Below are 24,603 nucleotides of genomic sequence, written 5' to 3'. Positions count from 1 at the left end.
CAAAATGCTGGTGGAACACAGCAGGCCAGGCAGCATCTATTAGGAGAAGCACTGTCAACGTTTCAGGCCGCGAACCTTCGTCAGGCAGTCTCAGGCAGTCCTGATGAAGGGTCTCGGCCTGAAACGTCGACTGTGCTTCTCCTTATAGATGCTGCCTGGCCTGCTGTGTTCCACCAATATTTTGTGTGTGTTGTTCCAGGTGTAGTCTATTTGTGCTGATTCGTTTCTAAAGCATTACGATTCATAACAAAATTGGGGCCTGCATCTGGGATATGAACAGCTATGAGGGCGTAGTCATTAATTATCGATTTCATTGGGGAAGTCCCTTTTGATTTATTTGTGTGTGGAAAATCAGCAGTGGATGCTGATTATTGTTTGGAAGCAGCAAACTCTGAGGCATTAGAGGATGCCAGACGGATTGAGTTGTTGAGTCTTGTTAGAAGGTTAAAATTTGTTATGTTGAAATTGACAATGAGGAGGGCACAGTTGCAGAGGGTAACAGCTGAACATTATGTTTCTGAGAGTGTGTTTAAAGTGGAGGAGTTGGAGATGTTTCCTGAAAGTAAACCTCGTGAGCTTGAGCTCCAGTACGAGTGAGAAAAATTAAAGATGAAGGCTGCAGAAAGGCAGGGGCAGTTTGAGGCTATAGAGGCAGAAAAACAGAGAGGAGGCAGAAAAATAGGGAGGAAGCAGAAAGACAGAGGCTATTCGAGCTGGAAAAGATACAGTGGTTGCAGCAAAGGGGTCTAGCGTTAGACTCTGGTGATGAGTTTGAGGCCAGTCAGGAAATTAAATTGGTACCTCCATTTGATGAGAAAGAGGTTGATGAATACTTCCAGCATTTTGAGAAGGTTGCTTAGAATTTAAAGTGGCCAAAAGAGGGTTGGTTCTCTTACAAAGGGGGGAGGCTTAGCAAGCCTATTCTGCTTTGACAGTTGATGAAGCAGCTGATTGTGACATAGTGAAACAGGCTGTGCTCAAAGCTTATGAGTTGGTCCCAGAATCATACAGGCAAAAGTTTAGAAATTTGTGGAAATCTGTGAACCGGACGTATCTAATTTGCTTATGAGAAGTCTGTGTGTTTTGATCGCTGGTGCACATATATGATGATATATATGATGATGATAAATAAATGATGATTTTTAATAGCTTGAAAGAGTTAGTTTTAATTGAAGAATTCAAAAAGTGTGTCCCTGATGACATAAAAACATATTTAGATGAAAAGGATGCTGCCACTTTGCAGGAGTCTGCTAGATTAGCAGATGAGTTTGCTTTAACTCATAAGTTTAAGTTTACCCAGAATAAGAGCTTCCAAAAGAGTAGCAGGGTCACCAGGGTAAACGAGAAATTATAGCTGGGACTAGTGACAAGTGTAAGGATGAAGGGAAGCAGTTGAAAGAGAAATATTCTGGTCTTGCTTGTTACTATTGTAAGTAAGCTGGTCATATGATGGCTAATTGTTCTGTCCTGAAGAAGAAAAAGGAAAAGGAGGCAGTCCCAAATGCCTGTGTACAGTACGTTGAAGCACCTATAAACCCACAGGGTTCTGAACATTCTGTTGAGGCTCAGTTATGGACTGAGAGTTCTGACCGAATTAAGAAGTAGTTGATCATTTTATGTTAAATGGGTTTGTATTAGTAAAGGAAGGGTGAACCCAAGAACCAGTGAAAATTCTTCAAGTTACTGGTGATTCTCAGTCACTTATATTAGACAGCATTCTAAAGTTTGGTGATGAGACTTAACACTGGTGAGGTAAATCTTATTAAAGGCATTGGGGGTGGCATGGTTTCTGTGCCGTTGTACAAGGTAACTTTACTGTCAGGGCTGGTTTTGGGACCTGTTAAAATCGGATTATGCTCCATTTTACCATTGGAAGATGTTGGTTTGCTGTTAGGGAATGACCTAAAATTGTTCCTGCAGTGCTATTGACAACTAAGACAACCGCTGACGACCCACAGATGGATTTTAACATTTATCCTTCCTGCGCAGGAACTCGAAGTATGGCTAAGAAGTCTGCTGATGCAGACGGTTCTGTGCAGCATGATTCTGATATCCATGATAGCCAACATCAGGATTCAGGTTATGATGTCAGGGAATTTCTGCCTTCATTGTTTCAACAGGATTCAGGTCGTAAGTCTGATGAGAAAGATTTATCCCTGTGTAGGAAGGAGTTTATAGCAGAACAGAACCGAGACCCTGAGATTGAAGCTTTAAAAGAAACAACTTTCTCAGATGATGAGATTAAGAAAGTGCCAGCAGGGTATTATCTCAAGGATGGAGTGTCAATGAGGAAGTGGAGGCCACCTGCTATACCAGCGAGTGAGGAATGGGCAATTGTTCACCAAGTTGTAGTTCCTAAAGTTATATGGCTGAAATTTTAACTTTGGCCTGCAGTATGCCATCAGGTCGACATTTTGGAGTGAATAAAACTGTAAACAGTTATGAAATAATTCTACTGGCCTAATTTGAGGAAAGATGTTGTGACCTTTTGCAGAATCTGTCACACTTGTCAAGTTGTGGGTAAACCGAATCAGGTCACGCTAGTGGCCTCACTCTGCCCTATACCTGCATTCGGTGAACCCTTTTTAAAATTTATAGTGAGGGGACCTTTGTCCTTGTTAAAGGAACAGTGGATTGATGGGGATGTACATCTTAACTTGTTAGACATTGTGTAGAAGTTCAAGAATAAACTACAAGTCTGTAGTCCAGTGAGACAAAACTTAAAGATTTCTCAAAACAAAATGAAGTGTTGGTTTGATAAGTTGGCTTTGGAAAGAAAATACCAGGTTGGGGATAAAGTGCTTGCCTTATCTCCAATATTGATGAATCCACTTCAGGCTAAGTTCAATAGACCGCATGAAATAGTCTCTCAAATTAATGATCTGAATAATGCTATTAAAACACCTGACCAACGTAAACTAACACAGGTGGTGCACATAAATATGATAAAGGCTTATTTTGACAAGCAGGCTCCATCTGTGAGTGTTGTTGTCAAATCATATGAATCTGGCAACCCTGAGAATGAAACAATTGACTTGTCTGAGACTTTTCACAAGCCAAACATGGTCCCAGTTAGGCTAATGAACTCAGTTGTTCCAGAAAACATTGTTAACAAGTCGGCTCATCTGCAGCCAAGACAACAACAACAGCTGAAGGAAGTAAGCCTGATGTTTAAAGATTTATTTCCCAATGTTCCCAAGCAAACCACGGTTGCAGTACATGATGTAGATATTGGTCAAGCCAAACCGATTAAACAACACCCATATTGTATGAACGTTGAAAAATGTTAAATTGGCTGAGCAAGGAATTGAATATATGCTGAAAATGGTATTATGAGTCCTTCAGCATCAGATTGGAGCTCACCCTGCGTTATTGTGCCTTATCCTGATGGTGGTGTTAGATATTGCACTGATTATGGGAAGGTAAATTCAGTAACTAAACAGATTCCTCTCCTATCCCTAGGGAGGATGATTGCATCATTAAGGTTGGAAAAGCTAAATTTCTTACAAAGATTGATCTGTTGAAAGGGTATTGGTGTGTTTCATTGACGGACAGAGGTAGAGAAATTTCTGCATTTGTGACACCTTCTGGGTTGTGTGAATACAATATTTTCTCTTTTGGAAGGAAAAATGGTCCAGGATCATTCCAGAGAATGATTGATTCTGTAATTCGAGGGTTAGAACATACAGATGCCTATATTGATGACTTAGCCACAGGGAGTGGCACTTGGGAAAAGCATATCACTGCAGTCGAGAAGCTATTTGACAGGCTTTCCCAGGACAACCTTACAGTTAGCTAAGAGTGAATTTGGCCATGCCTCTGTGACCTGTCTTGGCTATGTTGTACGTCAAAGCAAGTTGGCTCCTGTTCGGGCAAAATTCCAGACAATTTCTCAAGTTCCTATTCTGACTGCTAAGAAGGCTCTTAGAAGGTTTCTGGGAATGGATGGATATTATCGTAAGAACTTTGCTGCTATCGCTCTTCCTCTGACCAATCTCCTGAAGAAGCGTGAAAAGTATGTTTGGACCGAACCTTGTCGGGAGGCATTTGATCGATTGTAGTGCTGTCAGCCAATTTCATTAGCAGGTTGGAGCTGTGGGTGGCAACACAAGTCATGGGTGCACAGAGAGTAAAGGAGAGGGCCAAAGAGACAACCCTGTGGGGTATGTGTCCTGATGGTCAGAGAGACAGAGGAGATAGAGCCCACTCTTACCACCTGCCGGCGATCTGACAGGAAGTCCAGGATCCAGCTACACAAGGCAGGGTGAAGGCCGAGGTCTCTGAGCTCCATGTCGATACTTCACGCCTTCGTCTGGCTACTGCTCTGCCCCTGACTGCAAGGAACTGTAGAGAACTTTGGAGAGCAGAGAACATCAGGGAAACAAGCCTCCACTCCATGGACTCTCCCTACACTTCCACTCCCTCGGAGAACCAGGCCATGTACTCAAAGATCCTCACAACCTGTACATTCTTCCTGCAAACCCGCTCCCCCATCGGGGAGGAGATACAAAAGCCTTAAAGTGCGTAACACCCGGCTGAAGGACGGCTTCCTGTCTGCAGTTATAAGCCAAATGAATGATAAAATGGACTCGACCTCACAATGTAACTCGACGTGACCCTGCACCATGTGTCTATCTGCACTGCACTTTCTCTGCAGCCATAATGCTTTGTTACAGTTATTGTTTTATCGTATATCAGACCGATGTACCGTTGTTATGTATCGATCTGTGTGGATGGTACGTCAGGGAAGATTTGAACTGTCGTTCAGTACATGATGATAATAAACAAATTCCCCATTTTAATTGTGTGCAAATATTAGACAGACTGAGCTTCTGCTCTGGAACCACAGAAGGAAACTGAACAGTTCTCTTTCTGAGGAACGCAAATAAATAGAAAAGGCTTTAATCTCTCATTACGATCTGCGGTAAGTGGGATCAGGTGACTGGTGGTGGGTCTCCCATATCAATATCAGAATCAGGTTTAATAGCACCGGCATATGTCATGAAATTCGTTCAGAAGTAGAACCTAATTTTTAACAATAGATTTTAACAATTGTGATTTAATATAAGAATATAAATATCACATTGTTAAATTATATAAATAGTACAAAATGAAAAAAAGATATAATAAACTATTTTAACTGTGCTGACTGTTTGACTGACTGGGTTGTTGCTTTGGAAGTAGTGGAGTGAAGCTTAACTGAACTTTACACAATGATGAGAAGCTCAGATAATTATAAAAAGCTAAATTCTCACTTAAGTGGGTCAGACACCCAGAAACATCGGCAGCACTTCAGCAGGTAAAAACAGTGGAATGAAACATGCTGAAAATATTGCCGAAAAAAACCATATTGTCCACCACAACGAGAGGACGTGACAGATCCGGATCTCACTGCCTTGTCTGAACGGGGAAAGATGAAGCTACACGTATAGGTAGAGCAGTGACCCGCAGATGCTGCAGATCTGCAGAGAAACGTGAACAGGAAACGGGATCACATGGCCGCTTTGGTCTCTCACCCCCAGACAGATGTCCGTTTACCCACTACTCTGTGGAAAGACGCAAACGCCGCTCACATCTCCACTCACCTTAACTGTATTAGACATTTCAACCCCCAGGAAAAATATATCGTCTGTCCACTCTATCTATTCCTCTCGTAATCTTATAAACGTCCATCCAGTCTCACCCCAGCCTGCGCCGCTCTGGAGAAAACAACACAAGTTTGTCCAGCCTCTCGTTATAGCTCCTGCTCTCTAATCCAGGCAGTGTCCTGGTAAACCTCTTCTGTGCCCTCTCCAAAGCCCCGACATCCTCCCGAGAATGGGGGCGACCAGAACTGTATGAAACACTCCAGATGTGGGCTAACTAGTTTTATAAAATTGTGTTACAAACTGTAGCGTTTTAGAAACAAACCAGCAGCAATAGAGTTCACACTGGAGTCTGGTTTTGATGTTAAAACCATTATCTTTAGTAGTATCGACTGATAATATAGTAACTTAACGAAATAAAGGAAAGTTACCAGTGTTATGTGTATATATGTGTAAATATAACTCCCAGACTATCGAGCGTGAGGGAACAATGCTCAGAGTCTTGAGATGGTAAAGTAGGAAAGTTCAGTAACACACAGAATAAATGATGGGAGAGAGATATTTGTAATCCAGGGTGAAACGTAGAGAAAAGGCCGTTACCTCAAAACAACCACCGTCGAAGTTCTTATCCGCTGAATCCGTCCACCGACGAGTTATCAGCGAAAGTGACCTGTCACAGGAATACCGTCTTCCAGGGGTTACCACACAACATTCCCAGGCAAGGGTTAACACAAGATATTCCAAAACCCACTCCTATGGATTATACGAAGTGACAGCCACACACATTCGTTGTGGTTCCGTGTACCGATGATCAACCCACTCCTGTGGGCATAGGAGAGTTCCAAGCCTCAGCTGCGACTAACTGAAGCGATCAGCTTTTCCAGTCTCCCTCTCTCCCTCTCCCTCTCCCCCTCCCTCTCCTCTCTCTCTCCCCCTCTCTCTCTCTTCTGGTTCAGTCCACAGTCAGCGCTGTCAGCCTGTGACTGACGTCATAGCCCCGCCTCCTCACGCCGGCGCTCTTAAAGAAACAGTCACAGTACGACCGCAGGCTCGTAACAGCCGCAACACAACTTCCCGACTTTTGAACTCAATGCTTCAACTAATAAAGACAACCACGCCATTTGCCTTCTTAACCACCCGATCAATCTGTGCAGACTCTTTCAGGGAGCGATGAACTTGGAGTCTAAGATCCCTCTGATCATCAACACTGTTCAGGGTTTTACATTTAACAGTGTACTGTCGCATACATTCGACCTACCGAGCTGCCAAGATGATCATCACTAATCAAATCTCACTGAGATTTCTCAGGTCCTGTTGAATTTATTGCCAAGTGCACAAGTACGGGAAGGTACAGGTACAGAGAAACGCTGACTTGTGGCAGCATCACAGGCAAGTACATTCAGATAACACGCGGAACACAAATTATACGATTCTCTTATACGATTCAATTATACACGATCATCGACAATGTTCAATGTTTTGCGTTTAACAGTGTACTGTCGCATACATTTGCGAGCTGCCAAGATGATCATCACTAATCAAATCTCACTGAGATTTCTCAGATCCTGTTGAATTTATTGCCAAGTGCACAAGTACGGGAAGGTACTGATACAGAGAAACACTGTCTTGTGGCATCACAGGCAAGTACATTCAGATAACACACGGAACACAAATTATACGATTCTCTGTCAGTAACAGTTTATAAATATGTTTTATGTCATTAACGATATTTAAAATACATTGTGTCATGATCAATACTAAAATGTGCATTTGTGTCAATAACAGACTTGGAAATGTTGAATTTGGTCCCTGTCTCCATTCCTCTTGTAATCCACAACCAGCTCCTGTGTTTTTGTCACAATGAGAGAGAGGTTGTTTTCTTGACACCACTGTGTCGGGGTGATGACTTCTTCTCTGTCGGCTGCCTCGTTATTATTTGGGATTCGGTCGATCAATGTTCTGTGGTCAGCAAATCTAATTAGCAGATTGGAACCCGCCACTGCAGACCCACAGTGCACTATGTACTGATTGCAAAGCTACGAAATTGCATGTGAATAGCCTCCCCTCCCCCAACTCCACTCTTTCTGCGTCACCAGCAGACTGGGGCATCACACATCTCGCTGCCTCCGCCAGGATATTAAACTGTGAACAACTGTGGTCAGGGACTGCTCTGTGGGGTACTCCAAACGCTACCTCCTTCCAGTCTGAAAACGATCCACTCATCCAGACACACACTACCGGCAGTTTATCATCTCCAACGAAAAAGCCTAATCACCTATTCCCGATGTTCAATACCATAGCTGTCTCTGAGTTTACCACCGTCAAATGCCGGGAGGGACATAATAATCAGAAAGTCTCCAGTCGCAGCCGTGTAAATACAATGTGATCTCAGTAGGTGTGTGGCGCATGCTCAGAATGCGAAGGAGACAGACAGACTGAGCCAAGTCACAGACTGATGAAGGGGAGGAATGATCCATTTTGATACAGAGAGGGAAGCAGAGAGTTTGATGTTGTGCCTGATGCCGGAACTGTGGCCAGTTAGAAGTCTTTTTCCTCCAACTTGTTTTGAACTGTGAAAATGTTTTATTTATACGAAGGCACCATGGACGCTAAAGTTATTTGAGTTGAAATGTTGTTCTTCACCCACTGACGTGCTTTGTAAACTTCTAACAGTGTAGAAAAGGCAAAGGATTTGTGTATGGGAATTTCAAACACAACAACACGTTAGTTCCGCTGTATCTGTCAGTTCACCAGCGCTTGAATGCCGCCGATTCTTGAATGTGGAGGCGGAGATGCTGGAGAAGACAGCGCCCCATTCGCGACAAGGAGAGCCCGAACACGTGACCATGTCCGTGATCTGATTGGATACATCGCCATGACGTTCCGAGCACTGTGACGTCAATCACTGGCTCTCATTTTGGAAGGGATTCAGTTGGCCATCACAGATACACCAACAGCTTCGCTCTGGGAAGCGGCCGTTCACCTGCTCCGTGTGTGCGAAGAGACTCATTCAGTTAACCCACCTTGTGACGCTCCGGTGTGTTTACAATAAAAAGAGGCCACATTTCTGTCCGGAGTGAGCAAAGAGTTTCACTCAATCATCCCAGCTGCTGCAACACCAGCAACTTCACATCAGGGAGGAAGTTCAAATCAGCTCCGTGTTAAATGTTTAACCATCACGGTGACTGAAGACAGCTGCAGGTTCATGAGGGACTGTTACTGTCAGATTCTGCAGTTCTTGCGGCTGCTCATCGCACCCAGGACTGAACCCTGGTCACTGAGCATTGGAGGAGTCTGTTCTGCTGATGTTAGCCTTAAACTAGACTGATGTTTAATATTGTGGATCTGTGAAAGATAAATCAGTTCTGTATCAAATCCCGCGTCTCAGGTACTTACTCTCTCTACCACACTCACACTGTATACTAGGGAGGCCACTCGGCCCATCTGGTCCCTGCCCAAGTTTCATTTCCATATCAGTATATGCCGTTCCCCTTTCACTCTCCCTGAGATTACAGGTTGCAACTAGTCACCACTCTGTGGGATAGGAGATTTCCCTTGAATTTCATAAAATCACAGAAATCTATAACATATTACCGATGCTTTGGCCCAGAATGTTGTGCCGACCATGTAATTTACTCCAGAAACAGCCTAGAATTACCCTACCGCATAGCCACCTATTTTCCTAAGTTCCATGTACCTATCTAAAAGTCTCTTAAAAGTTCCTATTGTATCCGCCTCTACCACCGTCGCTGGCAGTGCATTCCACACACACACCACTGCTTAAAAAAATTAGCTCTGACATCTCCTCTGTACCTACTTCCAAGCAGCATAAATCTATGCCCCCTCGTGTTAGCTGTTTCAGCCTGGGAAAAAAGCCTCTGACTATCCACACGACCAATGCCTCTCATCATCTTATCCACCTGCATGAATTCCCTGCATGATTGTCTCCGGGCTGAACAAGACGATGAGCTCACTGTGGTTGTGACGTTGTTCAGGGCTCCGGACGAAGTTGGTTAAACTCCTTCTTCGCCGCTCTTTTCAACGTTTTGGGTCATTTTCACCAATTTTAAAGGACTGTGCCTCAGACAGCTGGGTTGTTGCAATTGTTACGTACCAGCAGCAATAGATCACTAATGGAGTCTGGTTTCGATGTGAAAACCACTATCTTTATTAGTATCTACTCCAAATATAAAAGATTAAACGAAATGAACAGAAGTTAACAGTGTAATGCGTATATATAGCTCCCAAACTATCAAGCTTGGGAAACAATGCTTAATGTCTCCAGATGGTAACGTGGAAAAGTTTAGTAATCCACGGAATAAGTGAGTGAAAGGAGAGATTTGTAAATCCACACGATCATGTAGAGAGAAGGCAATTACGAAGAATTCCACACACATTCCACGCTGGGTAAACAAAATAACAGTCGCCGATGATCTTATCCGTCGATTAGTTCCGAAATCCACTTAGAAATATCACCAGGTGACAGTGACAGGAATATCGTTTCCAAGTGGTTACCACAGAACACTCGGATTCCAGGTAAGGGCCAACAAAAGAGATACCACAGGATACTCCAGCAAATCCACACATATGGATGATACGAAGTGACAGTCACACATCCGTTGTGCACTGCGTGCCGATAATCAACCCGATCTTCTGGGCGTGGAAGAGCTCCAACCTTAGAAGTGGCAAGCTGAAGTTCCAACAGCTTGTGCCTGTGTGTGTGTCTCTCTCTCTCTCTCTCTCTCTCTCTCTCTCTCTCTCTCTCTCTCTCTCTCTCTCTCTCTCTCTCTCTCTCTCTCTCTCTCTCTCTCTCTCTCTCTCTCTCTCTCTCTCTCTCTCTCTCTCTCTCTCTCTCTCTCTCTCTCTCTCTCTCTCTCTCTCTCTCCCTGTCTCTCTCTCTCTCTCTCTCTCTCTCTCGCTGCCGCAGTGTGTGACTGACGTTACAGTCCCGCCTCACTCAGGCACTTAAAGCGACATTCACAGTGAACGAATCTGCGGTCTCGCAACACAATGCTCCACTAAATTCTGACAGCAGACTAGCGAGTGAAACTTCGAGTCAGAAACCAAAGTGTTGCCAGCCTGAGTCAGGGCTTTGGGGCTCCAGAGAGAGATGGGGTCTAGAGTTTAAGAGGAGGAGGAATCAAACCAGCAGGATGTGGCTACAAAAGAAAGATCAGAAACATTTGGAAACTGGTTGACCTAAAGAAATGTGGTTAATTTCTGCAAAACTCTGGTGGAAATCAACAGATCCGGAAGCAAATGTGGAGATAGGCCGCGCCGCTTCTGCACGCTTAGGCTGTGTACTACGCTGCTTAGTTGCTGCTTGAACTACAGAGTTCCTCCAGCATTGTGTGTGTGTGCGTCGCTGTATTCCCAGCAACTGCAGAATCTCCTGTGTTTTATAACTGCATTTTTCTTTGGCATATGATACACTTTGATATTGAGAATATTGTTTATGGGAGCCGCTTTCTGCGTTAAAACAGCTGCAGAATTTTCTATACACACACGAAAAAAATGAGGTATGTATATTGAAACAGTGCCTGCAGAAATCTTTAATGGCAGTATGATTACCCATAAGGCAGTGCATTTAAAATTTCGCTTACTCTGAAGCACCGAACAAATGCGCAAGCGTCAGGGTTGACGACGTCCCCAAGTATCACGCATGCGCACAGTGCACAGAAGGCCTTGCAAATACCGAGTGCAGGTAAGAGCGATCCTCTACGTTTTTAAATAAACAGCGACTGAGGGACGATTCCTGTGAAATCCGGACACCGTTACCCGCAATCCCGGGACAGTCCTGCTCAATCTCCTCTCTCTCAGCCCCACGATCCGTACACGGGCCCCGGGGAGCTTCCGGCTGATGAGGGAATGGGAACCGATGGATCTCTCAGACAGAGTTGAGCTCCAGCTATCTAAATGCAAGGATCAGGAACTCGGAGAAAAATCTTTTACATCACCAGTTGAGAAAATCAGCTTTGTTCTTTCCTCAATCACAAACAAGAGAACATCTGCAGATGCTGGATTGCATCTGGATTGCTGGCAACATAAATTGCTGGATGAACTCAGCTTTAGTACACTTTTCCATAGATGCTGCGCGGCCTGCTGAGTTCCTCCAGCATTTTGTATGTGTTCTTGTTGTGGACTTTTCTACCGGTGAGAATATGTTTTGTCCCATTCTCTTTGGATACATAATGATATCAAACACCTTTGTCCTGGGCAACAAGTAACTTTCACATCACAAATGTGCCGGACTCCAATGAGACAGACTACTGCCCTTCCCTTCATATTCATTGGCTTTACCATCACTGTAAGTCACATGGGGGAGACTTCAGGGAAAATATTTATGTAGAATACAGAAACTGGTGATACCTGTGTGCATTGTTGGTGATGAAAAATTGCTGGAGAATTTGCAAGGTGGAAGAAGTGGAGTTATATTTGGAAATCTGACTTTTTAAACATAATTTAGCAAGCAAACCACATATGGACAGTATGCAAAAGTTTTGTTGAGAAAATCCTTCATTTCCGGTTACAAGCCTGCTACATAGGTTGTGTGAGAGTGCAAATGAACTAGACTGGACCCAGAGGAGATCAAAGTTCCTATTGACAGTGATTTGCTAGCTCATAAGATGAATACCTCTCTGTATAAAACTCACTGTGCACATATTGTCACTGGCAACAAAATGCACAGTACAAGATTTATGTGCACACTGGTTATTCCAAATTAGAGGAGATATTAGAGGGAAGGAGGGGAGACATCCAGTGTCCCTGATGCCTTCACAGACAAGATGTGCATCCAGCTGCAGCTTGTAACCCTGCACTTTAAGGTGTTGGAACTTGAGGTAGATGAATTCCACATCATCCGGCAGTTGGATGTGGTGATGGATGTGACATGAAGTGAGGTGAGTTGCACCTAAGGTGCAGGGCACAGGAAACTGTGTGAGAGTCAGGAAGGGGAATGTGGTTAAATGGTCATCATTGAATAATCTTATGGCCATCCCCCACAACAACAGGTAGACCACTTTAGAAAGTGTTGTGGGGAGAATTAACTGGCAGAGGAAAATCAAAGGGGTGATAGGGGATTCGTTAGTTAGGGGGACAGAACAAAAGGCGACTAATATTTTAGGCTTGCTAGATGTAGCGTGGTGTGGGGGGGGGGCAATATGATTAAAATAAGTTGTAGGGGGAATGAGAGCCAGAATGACAGAACAGATAGTGGAGAGGGTGAATCGAATTGAATTGACTTTATTACATAAATACTTCATCAACATGAGAGGGAGAAAACTACATTACATCTCCTTCTAAATCTGCAATGTGTAATTTATAGTAATTTATAATGGATAGTTTGTACATAGGACAGTCAATATAACATCGAAATGCAATTGTATCTGCATGAATTAATCAGTTTGATGACCTGGTGGAAGTTGACGTCCCTGGGCCTGTTGGTCCTTTTGCTGTGATACCGTTTCCTGGATGGTAGCAGCACGAACAGTTTGTGGTTGTGGTGAATTTGGCTCCCAATATCCTTTGGGCCCTTTTTACACACGTGTCTGTGTAAATGTATTGAATGGCTGAAAGTTCAGAACTACGGATGCGCTGGGCTGTCCACACCACTCTCTGCAGGTTCCTGTGATTAAGGGAAGTATAGTTCCCATACCAGGCAGTGATGCAGCCAGTCAGGGTGCTCTCAATTGTTTCCCTGTAGAAAATTCCTAGGATTTCGCCCCATCCCGAACTTCTTCAGCCATCTGAGGTGGAAGAGGTGCTGCTGTGCTCTTTTCACAACACAGCCGGTATGTACAGACAATCTGAGATGCCTGGTGACGTTTATGCTGAGGAACTTAAAGCTGTTCACCTTCTCAACCCCAGATCCAATGATGTCAGTATCAACCGCAGATCCAATGATATCAGCCTGTCTCCATTCCTCCTGTCATCCACAATCAGCTCCTTTGTTTTGGTGACAGTGCGGGAGAGTTTGTTTTCTTGACACCAGTCAGAATAATTGCTGGCAGAGTCAGCAATCAAATGGTTGAGCATGGTGCGATGAATGTGCTGAGCTGTGTATGTCACAATGCAAGAAGCATCGTAAGAAAGCCAGATGAGCTCAGGACAGGGAATTGTGATATTGTAGCCATTATTGGGACTTGTTTACACCCAACAGTCTGAGGAATTTAGAGGAACAAATTTGTAGAGAGATCACAGACCATGCCAAGGAACAAAGGATAATTCAGTAAGTGATTTTAAGTTTCCATATATTGACTGGGACTCCCATACTGTAAAAGGACTAGATGGAGTAAAGTTTGTCAAATGTGCCCTTAGTACGTAGAATTCCCGACGTAGAAGTGTGCAATAAGCTGTTAGGAAATGATCCAGGGCTGCTGACAGAATTTAGTAAACATCGTACCATGAGATTCAACGTAAAGATGGAAAAAGAGGGGTCTGGACCACGGGTTGAGATTCTAAATTGGAGAACGGTCAATTTTGATGGTATCAGAAAGGATCTGACAAGTGTGGTTTGGGACAGGCTGTTTCCTGGCAACGGAGTATTTGTAAGTGGGAGGCCTTCAGAAGTGAAATTTTGAGGATATAGAGCTTGCATGTGCCAGCCAAAGTAAAAGTTGAAAGGTGACTGGTCTAGGGAACCTTGATTTTCAAGAGAAATTGAAGTCCCGGATATTTTGTTCCTCTAAAAGCCTCAGAATGTTGGGTGCTACTGAGATCCATTAATGACTACAAATCACAATTCCACACACTGAGCTCATCTGACTTTTTTGTTGTCGTCTTCTGTTAGGTTCTAAAAGCTTCTGAATAGTTTTTGCTCCTTTGTTTTGCCCTCTGTTTGACTTTTATTTTGGCTCTGGCTTCTCATTCCAGCCACTGTTGTGTCCTCAATGTTTACAGTTCTTTGGGATATATTGATCACTCAGCTCTTGCTTGCATTTGCCCTATCTATACTCTCATGGTATTCTGTACTTCTAACAAGTCGTCCGTCCAATGTATAATTTCTTTGTGTACGTTTGGAGCCTTTTTTAGGTGCATATGATGATGAGGGGCATGATCGTGTGGATAACCAGAGGTTTTTTTCCCAGGGCTGAAATGGTTAACACGAGGGGCATAGTTTTAAGGTGCTTGGAAATAGATACCGAGGCAATGTCAGGGGTAAGGTTTTTTTTTACACAGATAGTGGTGGGTGCGTGGAATGTAAGCCAGCAGTGGTTGTCAAAGCAGATACAATGGGGTCTTTTAACAGCCTCTTGGATAGGTACTTGGAGCATAGAAAAATAGAGGGCTGTGTGCGAGGGAAATTCTAGGCAGTTTCTTGAGTAGGTTACATGGTCGGCACAGGATTGTGGGCCTACGAGCCTGTAGTGTGCTGTAGATATCTCTGTTCTTACTTAATTATCTCTGCTAGGGCCCCTACAATTTCTGCTCTTGCCTCCCACAGGGTCTGAGGGAGCTCCTTGCCATACCCTGGAGATTTATCCACCCTAATCTGCCTCAGGATGGGAACCACCTCCTCTACTTTAGTGTGTACAGGGTCCACAATGTTAATGCTGCTTTTCCACACTTCCATTGACTTTGTCTCCCATTTGCTGAGGAAACAGAGATGAAAGAAAATAAGGAGCTCCCTCTCTGCTTTGTTTCCACACATGGATTGCCACGCTGGTCTTCCAGATGACCAACTTTCTCCCTTGCAATACTTTTGCTCTTAATCTATCTCTAGAATCCCTTAGGATTATCCTTCATCTTTTCTGTGAGGGCAACCTCAGAATCAGAATCAGACTTTAATCGCCAAGTACCTGTACACACACAAGGAATTTACTTCCAGCAGATGTTGCCTCTCTGCTCATAACAATAATAATGATAAATATAAATGAAAATATAGATTATACATACAGGTAGTGCAATCCAAGTAATAGTTAGCTGACAGTTAACTGGCAGTCAACTGTTCAGCAAAGTGACCGCAGTAAGGAGAAAACTTCTCCAGTGCTTATTAGTCTTAGTCTGGAGGGATCTGAAGTGCCTACCAGACGGAAGCAGTTCAAACAGTCCATGCGCAGGATGGGAGGAGTCCTTTATGATGTTCCCCGCCCTCTTCTTCAACCTGGAAGAGTACAGGTCCACAATAGAGGGCAGGGAGGCTCCAATGATGCGCTCGGCATCTTCTTTTAGCCATCCTGATTTATTTCTTATAGCACAGAACACTAGAGGGGAATTCTAGGCAGATTCTAGAGAAAGTTACATGGCTGTCACAACATCTTAGGCTGAATGGCCTGGAATATGCTGTAGATTTGTATGTTGAACAACCAATTAACTTCTCTTCTTTAACCTGTGCAGGGTCCATGATTTTAATGCGGCTTTTCCACACTCCCATAGAATCTTTGTCCATCTCCTAATAAATAGAGATGAAAAATTATTTAAGATCTCCCCCATCTGCTTTGGTTCCACACGTGGATTTGCCATTCCGGTCTTCCAGAGGACCAACTTTGTGCCTTGCAATGCTTTTGCTCTTAATCTATCTCTAGAATCGCTGAGGATTATCCTTCATCTTTTCTGTGACAGCAACCTCATGCCTTCTTTTAGCCATCCTGATTTATCTCTTATGTGTTCTCTTGCATTTCTTATACTCCATAAGAAACTGCCTGTTGATCCCTGTTATGCAATTCCATTTTGTGCTTCACCAGGGTCTCAATATCTCTTGCAAACCAAAGTTCCCTACATTTTCTATCTTTACCTTTTATTCTGGCAAGGAGATACCCGCTTTGTACTTTCAAAATTTCGCTTTGAAGGCCTCCCATTTACCAAGCACACCTTTGCCATAAAGCAGCCTGTCCCAATCCACAGTTGCCAGATCCTAGTGTTGATTCCAGGTGTGGATCCATGTCCTGAACACATCCACCTTTCCTATGCTGCTCCTTGTATTGAAATATACAGGGCTCAGCATATTCACCGCACCATGCTCAACTTTTTCATTCCTGTCTTTGAGGACTGAACAACATCTGTCTCCACAACCTCTCCACTACCTGTTCTGTTATTCAGGCTCCCATTCCAACTTTGGTTTAACCATCCTTATCCTCACCTCCCAGCATGCAGCTCTATCAGCCCTTTGGCTTTCTGCTCCCAGATCGATAAAAAGGAGGTACAGGCAGATAGGAACAAATGGAGTACTTATGAAATACAGGAAATTCAAGTGAACACTTATGAAAGAAATAAAAGAAGGCATCAGGTTGCCCCAGCAGACAAGGTGAAGGAGAATCCTTAGGGATTCTGCAGATATGTTAGTAGCAAAAAGATTGCAAGGGAAAAAAAATTAATCGTCTGCAGGATCAGAATGATAATCCATATGAGGAGACAAAATAGATGTGGGAGATTTATTTTGCATCCGTATTGACTCAGGAGATGGACACAGAGTCTGTAGAAGTGAGGCAAAGCAGCATCAACTTCATGGACCCTGTACAGATTACAGAGGTGGAGGGGTTTGCTGTCTTCAGGTAAATTAGTGTGGATCAATCCCCAGGGCCTGACAAGTTGTTCCCTAGGATCCTGCGGAGGACAAGTGCCAAAACTGTACGGGCACAAGGACAGATATTTAAATAATCTTAAGTGGCAGGTGAGGTACTGGAGGATCGGAACAATATTGTTCTGCTGTTCAAGGAAGGCTCTAAAAATAAACTGAGAAATTGCACATTGGTGAGCTTGACATCAGTAGTGGGAAAGGTCTTGGAATGTTATGTGCAGGAACCCGATATATAAGTATTTGGATCGATGTGGACTGATTAAGGATAAACAGCGTGCATGGTAGGTCATGTCTAACCAATCTTATAGAGTCTCTCGAGGAAGTTATCAGGGAAATGGATGAAGGCAAAGCAGCAGATGTTGTCCACATGGACTTTAGCAAGGCACTTGACAAAGTCTCATATGGGAGGTTTGTCAAGAAGGTTCGGTCACTCAGCGTTCAAGATGAGACAGTAAATTGGATGAGACACCATCTTTGGGAGAAGCCAGAGTGTGGTAGCAGATGGTTGCCTCTCTGACTGGAACCTGCGACTAGTGGTTGCCACAGGGATCAGTGCTGGATCTGATGTTGTTTGTCATCTATATCAGTAATCTGGATGATAGTGTGGTTAACTGGATCATCAGATTTGTGGATGACACCCAAGATTGGTGGTGTAGTGGACAGTGAGGAAGACTATCATGGCTTGCAGTGTGATCTGGACCAGCTGGGAAAATGGTTTGAAAAAGGGAAAATGGAATTTAATGCAGACCAGTGTGAGTTATTGCACTTTGGTATGACCTACCAAGGGAGGTCTTTCACAGTTACTGGTTGGGCACGGAGGAGTGTTGTAGAAGAAAGGGACCTGGGAGTACAGGTCCTTAATTAACTGAAATTTGTATCACAGTCAGATAGAGACAGAAAAAAAGATTTCAGCCCAATGGCCTTCATGAACCAAAGTACTGACAACAATAGATGGATTTTATGTTCACTTGTAGAAGACATTGTTGAGGCCTAATTTAGAGTATTGTGTGTAGTTTTGGTCACCTGCCTACAGGAAAGCTGTAAAAGAGGTTCAGAGAGTTCAGAGAAAATTCACAATAAAGTTGCCAGGTCTGGAGGACTTGGGTTATAAGGAAAGATTGAACAGGTCCAGACTTTATTCCTTGGAATGTAGAAGATTGAGGTGAGATTTGATTGTGATAGAGAGCATAGATAGTGTAAATGCAAGCTGGCTTTCTCCACTGAGATTGGGTGGGACTACAACCAGAGGCCAAGGGTTAAGGGTGAAAGGTGAAATGTTATGTGGAACATGAGGGGAAACTTCTTCACATAGACAGTCATCTGGGTGTGGAATGAGCATCCAGCACGACTGGTGCATGCGAGATCCATTTCAACATTTAAGAGGTTTGTGTAGGTACCTGGATGGTAAGGGTATGGGAGTGGGCAATTTAAATAGTTCGGCATAAACTAGATGGCCCAAAGTGCCTGTTTCTGTGTTGTAATTTTCAATGACTGTGACAAAAACCTGAAATAATACAAAAATTCACTCTAAATCCTTTTTAACAGATGTGCGGACCAACCATTCATCTCAGCAGGAATTTTTTATATGGTGTTAAAACTGTGGCATGTTAAGTTAATAATACATAAAAGAAAATCACAGTTGCACGTCAAGAAAGACTATATGTGAGAGACTGTTTCAGTTACTGTGGGGCCAGGCACCCATGCAGCTCAGCAGGAGGAGGTAATAATACCAATGGAGAGAGTCAAACTGAGCGTAGGTTCAAATTGGAGATGGCCAAAAGCCCCATTCTTATAGAGACAGGAAGAGCATCAGAGAATTGATGGTCATTCCAGATACCAGCACTCTGCCCAGTCAGGAGATGATATCTCTGTCCAGCTTGTTTTGAACCTCACTGTAACAGTGTGATACCAGATCAAACCTTGGCAACTCAAGTAATCTCATCTGAAATGTTGTCCTACACCCATTGATGGATTTTGCAAATCTTTTTACAGGTTAAATACAAGAAGGAATTTGTCTCCAGGAAGCTCAAACATGACATGCCAGTTTTGCTGTCTCTGTCTAGATATTTAAGAAGTGGAGCAAGGGATTCAATTGACCATTCTTCATGCTCAGAAAGTGGGGACAGATTCACTCGGTTAACTGACCAACTGGCATGTCCGTCATTTTACACAGGAGAAAGGCCATTCACCTTCTCAGACAGTGGGAATGGATTCACTCGGTCATTTCAACTGAAGGTACATTAGCAAGTTCACACTGGGCAAGGGCATTCACCTGTTCTGTGGGTGAGAAAGGATTCACTCAGTTTTCCCACCTGTGGACACACCAGTCAGTTCACACCAGGCAGAAGCTGGTCATCTGCTGAATTTCTGGGAAAGGATTCACTCAGTCTTAATGGCTCACCAGGGAGTTCACATCAGGGAGCGGCCATTCACTTGCTCAGTCTGTGGGAAGAGATTCATTAAATCATCCCACCTGCTGAGTCATCAGCGAGTTCACACTGGGGAGAAGCCGTTCACCTGCTCAGAATGTGGGAAGAGATTCTCTGAGTTATCCAACCTACAGAATCATCAGCGAGTTCACACTGGGGAGAAGCCATTCACCTGCTCAGAATGTGGGAAGGGATTCACTCAGTCATCCCACCTGCAGAGACACCAGCGAGTTCACACTGGGGAGAAGCCGTTCACCTGCTCAGACTGTGGGAAGAGCTTCACTCACTTATGCAACCTACAGAATCATCAGCCAGTTCACACTGGGGAGAGGCCATTCACCTGCTCAGAATGTGGGAAGGGATTTACTCAGTCATCCAGCCTACTGAGTCATCAGCGAGTTCACACAGGGGAGAGGCCCTTCACCTGCTCAGAATGTGGGAAGGGATTCACTCAGTCATCCCATCTGAAGGTTCATCAGCGAGTTCACACTGGGGAGAAGCCATTCATCTGCTCAGTCTGTGGAAAGGGATTCACTGATTCATCCACCCGGCAGAAACATCAGCGAGTTCACACTGGGGAGAAGTCGTTCACCTGCTCAGAATGTGGGAAGGGATTCACGGATTCATCCTGCCTACTGGTACATCAGCGAGTTCACACTAGGGAGAAGCCGTTCACCTGCTCAGAATGTGGGAAGGGATTCACTCAGTCATCCCACCTGCAGAGACATCAGCGAGTTCACACTGGGGAGAAGCCATTCAAATGCTCAGAATGTGGGAAGAGATTCACTCAATCTTCCACCCTACAGGCACACCAGCGAATTCACACTGGGGAGAAGCCATTCACTTGCTCAGTCTGTGGGAAACAATTCACTCTGTCATTCCAACTACTGAAACACCAGCGAGTTCACACAGGGGAAAGGCCGTTCGCCTGCTCAAAATGTGGGAAGAGATTCGCTGGATCATCCAACCTACAGAGACATCAGCAAGTTCACACTGGGGAGAAGCCGTTCACTTGCTCAGTCTGTGGGAAAGGATTCACTCAGTCGTCCCAACTACTGGCTCACCAGTCAATTCACAATGGGGAGTGGCCATAGTTATGAATCCCCGGGTTTCGTTTGCTGTGGGCTGTCATTTTAAGAGAGAGCGAGAGAGATTAAGAAGGTGAATCAGTCCGACTTGCAGCTTGTTTACATTGCTCGCAGCTTGTTTCCTTTTAACCAAGGACACAGACAATCAGAGTCAGACGGAGACGAAGGAGGAAAAATGGAAGGATCGAAACCAGGGAACTAGAGGCCAAGGGTCACTGTTTGGAACTTTCCTATGCCCACAAGGGTGGGTTAATTATCGATTCACCATACATCGTATGTGTAGTTGTCACCGCGTTTGATCCATAGGAGTGGATCTGATTTGTGGTGTCCGATGAAGACCACAGATGTGTTAACCCTTCCCTGGGTGTGGTGTGGTAATTCACTAGAAGATGATACCGCTTGTGACAAGTCACTTTCGGTGATAAATCTTATGAGGGTTTGGAATGACGACAAATAAAATCGATAGCGACTGTTGTGTGGTTTTACCACCATGGAACCTGTGGAATTCAACATAATTGCCTTCTCTCAACATTTACCCTGGATTACAAATATCTCTCTCATCACCTGAACTTTCATACTTTGCTATCTCAAGAATCCAAGCCTTGTTTCTCCAGAGCTCAATAGTTTGGGAGTTTTATTTAAACACATATATACACATAACATTGTTAACTTTTGTTTATCTTGCATAAGTTACTATATTACAAGTAGATTCTAATAAAGATAGTTTTAACATTAAAAACAGACTCCAGGTATAGTCTATTGCTGCTGGTTCATTTCTAAAACGTTATGATTCGTAACAAAATTGGGGCCTGCATCCAGTATATGAACAGATTTGGGGGCGTATTCATTAATTATCAATTTCATCCCTTTTCATTTATTGGTGTGTGGAAAATCAGCAGCAATGGATGCTGACCAACCTCTGAGGCATTAGAGGATGCCAGAAGGATTGAGTTGTTGAGACTTGCTAGGTTAAAACTTGCTAAGGTGAAATTGACAATGAGGAGGGCACAGATGCAGAGGATAATAGCTGAACATTATGTATCTGAGGGTGTGTTTAAAGTGGAGGAGTTGGAGGTGTTTCCTGAAAGTAAACCTAGTGAGCTTGAGCTCCAGTACAAGTGAGAAAAATTAAACTGGAGGCTGCGGAAAGGCAGAGGCAGTTTGAGGCTAGAGAAGCAGAAAAAAACAGAGAAGAGGCAGAAAAATAGAGGGAGGAAACAGAAAGACAGAGGCTGTTTGAGCTGGAAAAGATAAAGAGGTTGCAGCAAAGGAGTCCAGCGTTTTTCTCTGGTGATAAATTTGAGGCCAGTTGGGAAGTTAAATTGGTCCCTCCATTTGACGAGGCAGAGATTGATAAATACTTTCAGCATTTTGAGAAGGTTGCTCAGAGTTTAAAGTGGCCAGAAGGGGTTTGGCTTATTCTCTTACAAAGTGTAATTAAGGGGAAGGCTCAGCAAGCCTATTCTGCTTTGACAGTTGATGAAGCAGCTGATTATGACATAGTGAAACAGGCTGTGCTCAAAGCTACGAGTTTGTCCCAGAATCATACAGGCAAAAGTTTAGAAATTTGAGGAAATCCGTGAACCAGACTTTTATGGAATTTGCTTATGAGAAGATAGTGTGTTTTGACCGCTGGTGCACACATAAAAATGTGAATGATGATTTTAACAGCTTGAAAGAGTTGGATTTAATTGAAGAATTCAAAAGGTGCGTCCCTGATGACATAAAGAGATATTTAGAAGAAAAGGATGCTGCCACTTTGCAGGAGTCTGGGAAACAGTTGAAGGAGAAATATTCTGGTCTTACTTGTTACTATTGTAAGAAAGCTGGACATGTGATGGCTGATTGTTCTGTCCTGAAGATGAAAAAGGAAAAGGAGGCAGTCCCAAATGCCCGTGGTCAGTATGTTGAAGCACCTATAAATCCGTAGGGTCCTGAACATTCTATTGAGGCTCAGTTAAGGTCTGAGAGGTCTGACCAAGTTAAGAAGGGATTAGATCATTTTATGTCAGATGGGTTTGTATTAGTAAAGGAAGGGTCAACCCCGGTAACAGTGAACATTTTTTGAGTTACTGGGGCTTCTCAGTCACTTATATCAGACAGTGTTCTAAAGTTTGGTGATGATTCTAACATTGGTGAGGTAAATCTTATTAAAGTCATTCGGGGCGACATGGTTTCCGTGCCATTGCACAAGGTAACTTTACTGTCAGGGTTCGTTTCAGGACCTGTTAAGATCAGATTATGCTCCAGTTTACTGGTGGAAGATGTTAGTTTGCTGTTAGGGAATGACCTGGCAGATTGTAAAGTTGTTCCTGCAGTGCAGTTGACAACTAACCCAACCACTGACGAGCCACAGATGGATTTTAACATTTATCCTTCCTGCACAGGAACTCGAAGTATGGCTAAAATGTCTGCCGATGCGGGAGAGCTTACAGCAGAACAGAACCTAGACCCTGAGATTGAAGCTTTAAAAGAAACAGCCCTCTCAGATGATGAGACTAAGAAAGTGCCAGCAGGGTGTTACTTCAAGGATGGTGTGTTAATGAGGAAGTGGAGGCCACCTGCTATACCAGCGAGTGAGGAATGGGAAATTGTTCACCAAGTTATAGTTCCTTAAGTTTATAGGGCTGAAATTTTAACTTTGGCCCACAGTATACCCTTAGATGGCCATTTTGGAGTGAGTAAAACGGTAAACAGGATTACGAAATAATTCTACTGGCCTAATCTGTGGAAAGATGTTACGAGCTTTTGCAGAACCTGTCACACTTGTCAAGTTGTAGGTAAACCTAATTAGGTCACCCCAGTGCCCCACTGTGATCTATACCTGCATTCGGTGAACCCTTTTCAAAATTTATAGTGGATTGTGTTGACCCATTGCCAAAGACTAAAGCTGGCCATCAATATCTGCTAACTATTATGTGTACTGCATCCGGATTCCCAGAGGCAATACCTCTCAGAAATGTTAAAGCTAAAACTGTGGCGAAGGCTCTTACCAAGTTTTCTACATTTTCTGGTTTGCGTAAAGAAATCCAGTCTGATCAAGGACATGATTTTACATCTGGATTATTCCAGCAGGTAGTTTATGAACTGGGAGCTGAACAAATTACATCATCTGCATACCATCCAGAATCACAAGGGGCTTTAGAAAAATTTCATTCCACCCTCAAAACAATGATTATGATATTAAAATGTTGAAAATGGAAAAGACTGGGATGAAGGTATACATTTATTTTTGTTTGCAGTAAGAGAGTCGGTACAGAGATCACTGGGCTTTAGTCCATTTGAACTTGTATTTGGTCAGAGAGTGAGGGGACCTTTGACCTTGTTAAAGGAACAGTGGATTGATGGGGATGTACATGTTAACTTGTTAGACTATGTTTTGAAGTTCAGAAATAAACTACATCAAGCCTGTAGTCTATTGAGACAAAACCTAAAGATTTCTCAAAACAGGATGAAGTGTTGGTTTGATAAGCGGGCTTGCAAACGAAAATACCAGGTGGGGGATAAGGTGCTTGCCTTATCTCCAATGTTGACAAATCCACTTCAGGCGAAATTCAACAGACCGTATGAAATAGTCTCTCAAATTAATGATGTGAATTATGTTATTAAAACGCCCGACTGACGTAAACTAACACAGGTGGTACATATAAATATGAAAAAGCCTAATTTTGACAAGCAGGCACCGTCTGTGAGTGTTGTTGTCAAAACATATGAATCTGGTAACCCTGAGAATGAAACAATTGACTCATCTGAGACTTTTCACAAGTCAAACGTGGTCCCAGTTAGGCTAATGAACTCGGTTGTTCTGGAAAACATTGATAACAGGTTGGCTCATCTGCAGCCAAAGCAACAACAACAGCTGAAAGAATTAATTCTGAATTTTAAGGATTTATTTCCCAATGTTCCCAAGCAAACCGCGGTTGCAGTACATGATGTAGATATTGTTCAAGCCAAACCGATAAAACAACACCCATATTACATGAACC

General features: G+C 43.5%; 1 protein-coding gene across 2 annotated transcripts; it reads left to right on the top strand.

Annotated features, from left to right (window-relative positions):
• Nucleotides 1–11,270: 11,270 nt before the first annotated feature.
• On the top strand, nucleotides 11,271–21,446 carry LOC132389013 (zinc finger protein 235-like). 2 transcript variants are annotated; one of them, XM_059961430.1, is made up of 2 exons: nucleotides 11,271–11,289; nucleotides 19,093–21,446. In XM_059961430.1, exon 2 carries the CDS (start codon nucleotides 19,493–19,495, stop codon nucleotides 20,621–20,623), a length of 1,131 nt encoding a protein of 376 aa, XP_059817413.1. In that variant the 5' UTR covers nucleotides 11,271–11,289; nucleotides 19,093–19,492; the 3' UTR covers nucleotides 20,624–21,446. The 2 variants fall into 2 exon arrangements, with proteins under 2 accessions (XP_059817413.1, XP_059817412.1); XM_059961429.1 differs by lacking the exon at nucleotides 11,271–11,289 and adding an exon at nucleotides 12,466–12,484.
• Nucleotides 21,447–24,603: the final 3,157 nt, after the last annotated feature.

This window comes from Hypanus sabinus, unplaced genomic scaffold, assembly GCF_030144855.1.
Source record: "Hypanus sabinus isolate sHypSab1 unplaced genomic scaffold, sHypSab1.hap1 scaffold_460, whole genome shotgun sequence".
Taxonomy (NCBI): domain Eukaryota; kingdom Metazoa; phylum Chordata; class Chondrichthyes; order Myliobatiformes; family Dasyatidae; genus Hypanus; species Hypanus sabinus.
Note: the sequence above shows the minus strand (reverse complement) of the source record. Positions and strands in the feature narration are given on the sequence as shown.